This window comes from Arachis ipaensis, chromosome B04, assembly GCF_000816755.2.
Source record: "Arachis ipaensis cultivar K30076 chromosome B04, Araip1.1, whole genome shotgun sequence".
Classification (NCBI taxonomy): Eukaryota; Viridiplantae; Streptophyta; class Magnoliopsida; order Fabales; family Fabaceae; genus Arachis; species Arachis ipaensis.
The window spans coordinates 23,308,749-23,319,639 of record NC_029788.2 but is presented as its reverse complement, the minus strand read 5'-3'; the positions used below and the strand labels follow the sequence as shown (position 1 = coordinate 23,319,639).

Sequence of the window (10,891 nt, the reverse complement as noted above, 5' to 3'; positions counted from 1 at the left end):
ACCTTTTCTTTGGGAAAAAACCATGAAGTTGGGAAAAGAGTACACCAGGGAATGGAGTTCACTTTTAACTATAGTACCTTTTCATATTACAAGCATGCCACGAACTAGGTAGCTCGGTGCCGTTTAAGTCGGTCACCTTATAGTAGCCCTTTCCTAAGACCTCACTAATTTTGTATGGTCCTTTCCAATTAGCAGCAAGCTTTCCATCCCCATATTTGTTGACTCCAATGTCATTTCTGATCAAAACCAGGTCGTCTGGGATGAAACTTCTTTGAATGACCCTTTTATTATATCTGTTTGTCATCCTTTGTTTCAATGCTGCTTTTCTTATCTGGGCTTGTTCTCGGACTTCAGGGAGTAGCTCAAGTTCTTCTTTGTGCCCCTGTATATTTCCAACCTCGTCATAGAAGCTCACCCGTGGACTTTGCTCGTTGATTTCAACTGGTATTATGGCTTCTATGCCATAAGTAAGTCGGAAGGGTGTTTCCCCTGTAGCAGACTGAGGTGTGGTTCGATAAGCCCACAGTACTTGAGGGAGTTCTTCAACCAAGGCTCCCTTCGCGTCCTGCAACCTTTTCTTCAAACCTGCCAGTATAACTTTTTTGGCTACCTCGACTTGTCCATTCACTTATGGATGTTCTACCAAGGTGAACTAATGCTTGATCTTCATACTGGCTACCAGGTTTTTGAAGGTTGAGTCGGTGAACTGAGTGCCATTATCAGTGGTGATGGAGTGAGGTACTCCATACCTTGTGATAATATTTTTTTAAAGAAATTTCCGACTTCTCTGGGCGGTGATGGTGGCCAATGGTTCTGCTTCGATCCACTTCATGAAATAGTCTTCCCCCACTATTAGGTATTTTACTTGTCCAGGCGCTTGGGGAAAGGGTCCTAATAAGTCCAATCCCCACTTCGCAAAAGGCCATGGAGAAGTTATTCTAATGAGCTCTTCGGGGGGAGCTACGTGGAAGTTTGCATGCATTTGGCATGGCTGGCACTTCTTCACGAATTCTGTGGCATCTTTCTGCAAGGTCGGCCAGTAGAACCCGGCTCGGATTACTTTCCTTGCTAATGACCTGGCTCCGAGATGGTTTTCGCAGATACCATTGTGAACCTCCTCTAAGACTTCTATTGTCCTTGAGGTTGGGACGCACTTTAATAATGGTGTTGATATCCCCCTTTTATAGAGGATATTTTTCACCAAAGTGTAGTTTTGTGCTTCCCTCCGGATTTTCTTGGCCTCTTTTTTCTCTTTGGTTAGGATGTCGAATTTTAGGTATTCGATTAAAGGGTTCATCCATCCGAGGTCTAATCCAGAGACTTCAAGGACGTCTTGCTTGGCCTCTGTTTTTGTCACAGAGGGTTCTTGGAGAGTTTCTTGCATCAGGCTTCTATTATTCCCCCTGGTTTGGTACTCGCTAGCTTGGAGAGGGCGTCTGATCTGCTGTTGAGATCTTGAGTTATATGCTTGACCTCGGTTTCTGCAAAGCGCCTAAGATATTCCAAGGTTTTGTCCAAGTCCCTCTTCATATTGGGGTCTTTATCCTGATACTCTCCATTTATTTAGGAGGTCACCACCTGAGAGTCGTTGAATATCACTACTTTCGTTGCACTGACTTCCTCTGCCAGCTATAATCCTGCGATCAAGGCTTCATATTCTGCCTGATTGTTAGAAGCTGGAAATTCAAATTTGAGGGAGACTTCTATTTGAGTTCCCTCTTGGTTGGCAAGTATTATGCCTGCACCGCTTCCAATTTTGTTGGAGGATCCATCTACATATAACTCCCATGTAGTGGAGGCTTCCTCTTGGTCTCCTGCATATTCGGCCATGAAGTTGGTGAGGCATTGGGCTTTTATTGCTGTCCGAGTTTCGTACAGTAAGTCGAACTCGGATAGCTCTATTGCCCATTGAACCATTCTACCCACAATATCCGTTTTCTAGAGGATTTGCTTCATGGGCTAGTTCGTTCGAACTCATATTGTGTAAGCTTAAAAATAAGGCCATAACCTTCGAGAGGCTACTATTAAGGCATACGCAAACTTCTCGAGTTTTTGATACCTTAATTCAGGGCCTTGTAGGACTTTGCTGGTGAAGTATACAGGATGCTGCCTGACCTCGTCTTCCCGTATTAGAGCTGATGCCACAGCTTTGTCTACTACGGACAAATACAGGATGAGTTCTTCCCCAACTTTAGGTCGAGTCAGAATGGGAGGTTGGCTTAAGAACCTTTTGAACTCCTGGAATGCTCCTTCGCACTCAGGAGTCCATTCGAATTGGCATCCTTTTCTTAGTAGAGAGAAGAGTGGTAGGGACCTTAATGCTGATCCCACCAAGAACCTGGAGAGGGCGGCAAGTCGGCTGTTCAGCTGCTGGACCTCTTTTAAGCAAGTTGGACTTTTCATTTCTAGGACTGCTTTACACTTGTCGGGATTAGCTTCGATTCTCCTTTGTGTAAGCATGAATCCTAGAAACTTTCCTGCCTCCATCGCAAAGGTGCATTTTGTAGGATTTATCCTCATCCCATGCATCCTTATGGTACTGAAAACTTGCGAAAGGTCAGTTAGGAGGTTGGCCTCATCCTTGGTTTTCACTAGCATGTCGTCTATGTAGACTTCCATCAATCCCCCAAGGTGAGGTTCAAACACCTTATTCATCAGTCTTTGATATGTAGTTCCAGCATTTTTCAGTCCAAAGGGCATGATCACATAGCAATAGTTTGCCCTAGGCGTGATGAATGATGTTTTTTCTTGATCCAGCTTATACATCGGGATTTGATTGTATCCCGAGTATGCATCCATAAATGATAAGTACTGATACCCTGAGTTGGAGTCTACTAGAGTATCAATGCTTGGAAGTGGATATGGACCTTTGAGACACGCCTTGTTCAGGTCGGTGTAATCAACGTACATCCTTCACTTGCCGTTTTGTTTTTTGACCAGCACCACATTTACCAGCCACGCCGGATATTTGACCTCTTTGATAAACCCGGCTTCTAGGAGGGCTTGCACTTGTTCTTCCACTACTTGAGCTCGTTCAGGTCCAAGCTTCCTTCTTCTTTGCTGAACAGGTCACGAACCAGGGTATACTGATAGTTTGTGCGACATGAGTTTGGGGTCTATCCCTGGCATGTCGGAAGCTTTCCAGGCGAAGAGGTTGGAATTTTTTCGTAGGAGCTTTATAAGTTTTTCCTTCAAATCTTCTTTCAGGTTGGCTCCTATGTTGGTGTTTTTTCCTTCCTCTTCTCCGACCTGTACTTCCTCAGTTTTTCCCCCGGGTTGTGGTCGCAACTCTTCCTTGGCTCGGACCCCTCCGAGCTTAATTGTGTGTACCTCCTTGCCTTTTCCTCTCAGGTTCAGGCTTTCATTGTAGTATTTTCTTGCCAATTTCTGGTCTCCCCTGATGGTTGCTATTCCCTCTGGTGTTGGAAATTTCATGCAAAGGTGAGGGGTGGATACCACTGCTCTGAACCGATTTAGGGTAGTTCTGCCGATTAGGGCATTGTAGGCTGACCCCACATCGACGACTATGAAGTCAATACTCAGAGTTTTGGATTTTGCCCCTTTTCCAAAAGTTGTGTGAAGGGGGTATGAATCCTAGTGGTTTTATTGGTGTATCCTCCAGTCCATACATGGTGTCAGGATAAGCTCTTAACTCCTTTTCATCCAACCCCAGCTTATCGAAAGCTGGTTTGAAAAGGATGTCGGCTGAGTTCCCCTGATCTACCAGGATTCTGTGAAGATGGGCGTTGGCAAGGACCATAGTTATCACCATTGGATCATCATGTCCAGGAATGATTCCTTGCCCATCTTCTTTGGTGAATGAGATAGTTGGGAGGTCGGGGGCCTCACCTCCGACCTGGTAGACTTCCTTCAAGTGCCTCTTGCGAGATGACTTTGTGAGGCCGCCTCCACCGAATGCCCCTGAGATCATATGTATATGTCTTTCTGGGGTCTGTGGTGGTGGATCTCTTCGATCGTCGTCATCTCGCTTTCTTTTTCCATGGTTGTCCGACCATTCCATGGGATATCTGTCAAGCCGACCTTCCCTGGCCAGCTTTTCTATCACATTTTTAAGGTCGTAACAATCATTTGTTGAGTGAGCATATATCTTATGGTACTCACAATAGTCGCCACGACTCCCCCCCCCCCCTTTTTTTTTTTGGCAAATTTCCTTGTATACATCAACTAGGGAAACTCTTAGAGGAGTATAGCTGGGGCCGACTTTCTCTTTTTTCCTGGGCTCTCATTCTTTCTCTTTCGATGAGTGAGAGTGTCCAAGTCGCCAGCTCGGCTCTCGCAATCTGGCGTTTTCCTCCATATTGATGTACTTTTCAGCTCTCTCCTGTACATCACTTAAGGAGGTCGGGTGCCTTTTCGATATGGACTGGGAGAAGGGACCTTCTCGAAGTCCATTTACTAGACCCATAATTACTGCCTCCGTGGGCAGGTCTTAAATTTCCAAGTACGCTTTATTGAACCTTTCCATGTAGTCCCTTAAAGGTTCTCCGACCTCCTGTTTTACTTCCAAGAGGCTCGGTGCGTGCTTTACTTTGTCCTTCTGGATGGAGAATTGTATCAAGAACTTTCGCGAGAGGTCGTCAAAGCTAGTGACTGACCTTGGGGGAAGACTGTCGAACCACTTCATCGCTGCTTTCGTCTAGGTGGTCGGGAAAGCCTTGCAGCGAGTAGCATCAAAAGCGTCGGCCAAGTACATTTGACTTTTAAAGTTGCTTAAATGATGCTTAGGATACGTGGTCCCGTCGTAGAGGTCCATATCAGGGCTTTTAAAGTTCCTTGGAACTTTTGCCCTCATTATGTCCTCGCTGAATAGGTCTTCTCCTCCCAAGGGAGAATCCTCTCGGTTGCTACGGGAGCTTCGACTTTTGAGAGTGGACTCCAGCCTTAAGAGCTTTTCTTCTAACTCCTTTCGTCGCTCTATCTCATTCCTCAAGTTTCTCTTTGCCTCTCGCTGTCGTTCCAGCTCTTGTTCCAACTGTTCCAGGCTCCCTTGGTGGCCTTGGAACAATCCCATGAAATCAGCCGCATGGGGTTGTCCTTCCTTTCCTGATTCACGCCCTTCAGAAGATTTTGTTTTCGGATTTTTCAGTCCTGAGGTGCCTTCTTTATGCTGATTGGTCACGCCTTGGTGAGCGTCGACATCCTCATTATTGTTTCCAACGTCCAAATTCTCTTGCTCAGAATCAGACGCTGTGTGGCCATCTTCGGGTGAATTGTCCGCTATTATTGGTTGATCTCTCAGGTCCCCGGCAACGGCGCCAATGTTACGATGGGTAACCGGAGATTAGTGGGTTGAACCTGTTGGGTTGGCCCAATCGTCTGAAGGAGGGAGCCCTTTGACTAGGTTCGCGTCTGGGAGCCTCCGTCCGACTTGTGTACGTGCGAGAATGGGGGGTGGTACCTGCAAAGACACTCCGATGTCTAAGTCAGCAAGGGTCTAAGCAAGTTTAAAGAGTATTGGAACTTAGAGATACCTGAGGGATGTCAGTGTATTTATAGTGGTGAACCAATAACTACCGTTGGAGTAGTTCTACCTTTTAAGGAGGATAACCGTCCCTTTATCTTAGGGAAGTTGAGATATGCCTCCTGGAAGTGGGTTGAGAGATTTTAGGAGCATTTACTTATTTAAATAGGTGTTATCTGCCAGCTAATCTTCACTCCCGACTTCCTTAGAGCAAGTCGTGGTTAGATCCGACTTCTTGAGAGAAGGTCGGTGTCGAATGAGGGCCAATCTTTGGATTGGGCCTTTTAGCTGAGAGTTCATAGTTAGCTAGTAAGTATTATGATGATAATTTCTGTAAGAAGAGTGGTAGGGTCAGTAGGTTTTGTAATTTGTAGTTATCAATTAGTCATTATTAATGTTTTTAATGGTGTAAGATTTTATTTATTGGTATAGAATTATTTTTTTTTTTTTTTGCTGATTAAGTGTTGACCAAATTTTAATAAAAATACTGGCCCTAGATTTTCTCATTCTGTATACATAGTATCTTGTATCCATTATACACAATTAAATACACTAAACTATTTTTTTAATTAATCTTCTCTCTTGAGTGGTTCTAGCACTTCTTAATCATTATTGATCTCCTGTATGATATAAAATTTTCTTGTCTTCTCCAATCTCCACAAGTTTTCCATAACATGGATAACTTTTCATGTTAAGTTTTCAGTTTTCTCTTTACTCTATTTCGATTGTCGAATATTCTTTAATTCTCCTTTTCCTCACTTTGTCCCATACCACTATATTTCTGTACTTTCAAACCTCCATTTGCTGAGTAATGTCAAGCTCAGGAGGACTAGATCGACCGGCTTTAGTAATGATCATCGTGGGTGAGTTTAATTTTATTTAACTATTGTTTTATAACCATGATATCTTAATTAAGTTTCCATATTTAATGATTTGGCCATCATATTTCTCGTTCAATTCACATTTTGCAGGAGGGATTGTGATCTTTATATCACTTTGTTTAGCAATATGTCGTGGAAGGATTAAGATTGTAGGTATACAAGTGATTCGGGATGCACAATTTTTAACTCACACTATGGATAAATTTCTGAATGACATTGAAAAGGACAAGCCATTTAGGTTCACTACTCAACAGTTAAAGATTGTAACTGATAACTTCTCTTATTTATTGGGATCTGGAGGTTTTGGTTCGGTATACAAAGGAGTTTTTAGTGACGATACCATTGTAGCTGTGAAGGTTCTGTTTAGAAGTTCTGACAAAAGAATCCAAGAACAATTTATGGCTGAAATTGGAACTTTAGGTAAAGTTCATCATTTCAACTTAGTTAAACTATTCGGATTTTGTGTTGAAAAGAACTTGATTGCAATAGTTTATGAGTACATGGGAAATGGCTCTCTTGACAAGTATTTATTCAAACAAGTTAAGGCTTTGGAATTTGAAAAGCTTCATGAGATTGCAATTGGAACAGCAAGAGGCATTGCTTATTTGCACGAAGAGTGTCAACAAAGAATAATTCACTACGATATTAAGCCGGCGAATATTCTCTTGGACATGAATTTCAATCCTAAGGTCGCGGATTTTGGATTGGCCAAGCTCTGCAACAGGGATAATACTCATATATCCATGACTGGAGGCAGGGGAACCCCCGGTTATGCTGCGCCGGAGCTTTGGATGCCTTTCCCTGTGACTCACAAATGTGATGTTTATAGCTTTGGGATGTTGTTGTTTGAAATCATTGGTGGGAGAAGAAATGTTGATACTAATGTTCCGGAAAGCCAAGAGTGGTTTCCAATGTGGGTTTGGAAAAAATTTGATGGTGGAGAGTTACAGAATTCAGCATTAGTGTCTGAATTATTGTTGGAGAAACATAAGGAGATGGTAGAAAGAATGGTTAAGGTAGCTTTGTGGTGTGTTCAGTATAGGCCAGAATCAAGGCCTATGATGAGTGCTGTTGTGAAAATGTTGGAAGGTTCAGTAGAGATTTCTCAACCTTTGAATCCATTTCAATACTTGATGGACAATGGTTTTGCTACTCTTCCACAGCAATATTCATCAAGTAATTGCAATGCTACAACTGCAACTACAAGTAGTTATTGTGACTCTTCTGTGATTGCTGTGGACTCCAATATTGTAACTGCTCATTCAATTTAGTGCATGATGAAATAATAAATAAATGTATTGATGCATAGACTTGATAATAATTTTCTAAATGTTATATTGTGATTTTGTTGTTTTTAATGTTAACATCAAGTTAATTTTTTTAAATGAGATATCTCCGGTTTAAATCTTATGATCTCTGTATCACAACGGAAGACAAAATAGAAATAGAGAGAAACTGAGAATCTTACGCCGGCCGAGACACAACACAACACAACACTCATAATTTCTATTTACTATTTGATTTGATATATATGTCCTTTGTATGAAGAAGCTACGGAACACTCGATGAAGTAAGCAACGCGTTTTAACTATAATATATAATATTAATAACAAGCATATATCTATATAAAGCATATAATAGTAATAAACATCGGCTTAATTATAATTACAAATGATGTTATTTTTAAATTAAATGACCTATATAACGGTGATCTTATTTATTGTTATAAATGTTAAATTGAATAAGTCATAATTATTTTTTATTTGGAATTAAATGAGAATAAAATAAGATATTATTTTTTTGGGCTTTAAATACTATTTTTATCTGGGTTTTAGGAACAGTGACTTCAGGATTTTGGTCTCCAATATATCAAATCTTAACAATTTTTTTTCACGAAAGAAGTTGCAATTTAGCGGCCCTATTAGAGATAGAGAAGATTTTGATTGAGGAAGATTGAGGCAACTCTTCCATTAATTTCTAATTACGCTTATGATATATAATTTTTGTAATTCAATAGGGATAATCTGGATTATAAAATAATTTATTTTAACATTATTTTAATAGTAATTAAAAAATATAAAATAAAATAACTTTAACACAAAAGATTATGCTACGTAACACATTACTGTGTTACGTTAAATCAACAATCTTCTCCTTTTGAATATACTAAAAGTCAAAGTGAACTTTTACTTGAGTTATTTGAGATAAGATGTCATGTTTTCATGGAATTTTTTTGGAGCAATACTGCAACAATAATCAGTGTAATTTATTATTTTTTATCAATAATTATTAGATTACTAAACTAAAAAAATTTAAATTAACGGTGAAGTAACGACAAAAACTAATAAATTCTGATTATCCTAGTATTTCTGTTTCAAGCTTGTTAACGAAGAATGCTAGGGGCAAACAAAATTTGTAATGTATAGCCATCAATTAGCCATTATTAATATTTTTAATGGTGTGAGATGACATCTAATAATGTAAGATTATTCATTTTCCTTTTTATGATTAAGTGCTGACCAAATTTCAATAAAAATGTTCTGATCTTGTATGTCCGTAAGTATTCGGTAACATGGATAGCTTTTCATGTTAAGTTTTCAGTTTTCTCTTAACTATATTTTGATTGTCGAATATTCTTTAATTTTCCTCTTCTTCACTTTGTTCCTTACCACTATATTACTTTAGTTGAAAGTTTCATTTGCTGAGTAATGTCAAGCTCAAGAGGAGATTTAACTTAGACTCTTTGGATTTTGTGAAAAGAACTTGATTGCAATAGTTATAAATATACGGGAAATGGCTCTCTTGACAAGTATTTATTCAAACAAGTTAAGGCTTTGGAATTTGAAAAGCTTCATGAGATTGCGGTTAGAACAGCATGAGGCAATGCTTATTTGCATGAAGAGTGTCCACAAAGAATAATCCACTATGATATTAAGCCGCCGAAAATTCTCTTGGACATGAATTTCAATCCTAAAGTTGCGGATTTCGGATTGGCCAAGCTTTGCAACAGGGATAATACTCATATATCCATGACGGGAGGCAGAGAAACCCCTGGTTATGCTGCACCGGAGCTTTGGATGCCTTTCCCTGTGACTCACAAATGTGATGTTTATAGCTTTGGGATGTTGTTGTTTGAAATCATTGGTGGGAGAAGAAATGCTGATACTAATGTTCCTGAAAGCCAAGAGTGGTTTCCAATGTGGGTTTGGAAAAAAAATTGATAGTGGAGAATTACAGGATTCAACATTAGTGTCTGAATTATTATTGTTGGAGAAACATAAGGAGATGGTAGAAAGAATGATTAAGGAGTGACTGAAGATATATACATATATACTCCTTAAAGAAAGCTTTCTACGACTCGGTCATTCTGTAAATTATTTTGCTTATCTACCAATTTAATTAAGTCAATTTAATAGAGTTTTATTTAATTTGTATCTATTTTCAATGTAAAATATTTTCTGCATCGAAAATGTTTGATAACCAAAGAAAATTAGTCAAAAACAGCCATAACTTACCTTATTTGGCATTTAATTTATTAATTGTTACGACGATTAATGAATGCTAAATAAGACAAGTTCTGGCAAGTTCTTGCATATATACATTGTCATTTAATTGTTTATCTCTCTCCCTCTCTCACTCGAGTTGTTGTGCATATGGTTTTAAAATTGTGATAACTTTTACCTAGCAGTAGCATAACCCTTAATTAAAATATTTATTTTTTCTTTGTGATGGATCGGATCGAGTTGACCCAACCTGCTCCGAAACAAAACAAGAATTACAAGAAGTCAAGAACAATAACAATTCAAACGCAAAGTGCACACGCTACTTACATCTATCATCACCTAACACTGGGTACCAGCGAGTACCGTAACGCTGCTGCTACTAAAAGCTTCATAAATGCTACGAAGAGGTTTTAGGTAGTTGAATCTTCCTTCCATGATATATGATATGGTAAACACAAAAGTTCTCAACACAACTTTCAGTTGTATTATTCAATATGCAGAGAAACACATTATAATTCCTTTTAACTTCTGAGGAGCTCTTTCCGGTGGACAAAGTTGTGTTCTCCTTGTCACGAGAGTAATCATACTATTCTCTCTCTATTTACAGAAAAATAGTAGTTATGCTGCTTCTTTTTGTTGTTTCTTTCTTTCTCGATAGTTTTTTTTTATTTACTTAAAATATTTTATGTCAGCTGATGTCATGAAACCATTTTATATCTCTAAGATCGATACTATATTTTATAATTTTCATAATTCTGATGCCCAACGTTTTTAAAGTCTATTTTAAAGGCCTTTAAAATTATGCTGATATTGTCAAATTCGATTTTGATAAAAGCTTTGAGGTGTATGTATTAGAGAAAATTTTCGATATCGCATATAACACCATATATATGTTCAAATCAGGAGATGTGAAAGATAAAAACATCTTGCCTTTAGACTACTCTACTATATCGCATACTGTTGGTTTAAAAAAGAGTTTTGCTTATAAAATTAAATATGCATTTTTTTTGTTTTTCATACAATTT

The 10,891-nt window shown here is 39.1% G+C and overlaps 1 protein-coding gene and 1 pseudogene across 1 annotated transcript; both read left to right on the top strand.

The window, feature by feature from the left end:
- Positions 6,058–7,706, top strand: LOC107637714 (putative serine/threonine-protein kinase). The gene is made up of 2 exons (XM_016341073.2): positions 6,058–6,345; positions 6,454–7,706. Exons 1-2 carry the CDS (start codon positions 6,294–6,296, stop codon positions 7,632–7,634), a joined length of 1,233 nt encoding a protein of 410 aa, XP_016196559.1. The 5' UTR covers positions 6,058–6,293; the 3' UTR covers positions 7,635–7,706.
- The window catches only part of LOC107639206, a 3,204-nt pseudogene continuing 2,504 nt past the window's right edge, over positions 10,192–10,891 (top strand).

Excerpts from the sequence above, each read along its gene's own strand:
- LOC107637714 (XM_016341073.2), top strand. The coding sequence starts at position 6,294 with ATGTCAAGCTCAGGAGGACTAGATCGACCGGCTTTAGTAATGATCATC. Across the intron at positions 6,346-6,453 it reads TTTAGTAATGATCATCGTGG|GAGGGATTGTGATCTTTATA; the intron begins GTGAGTTTAATT and ends CACATTTTGCAG.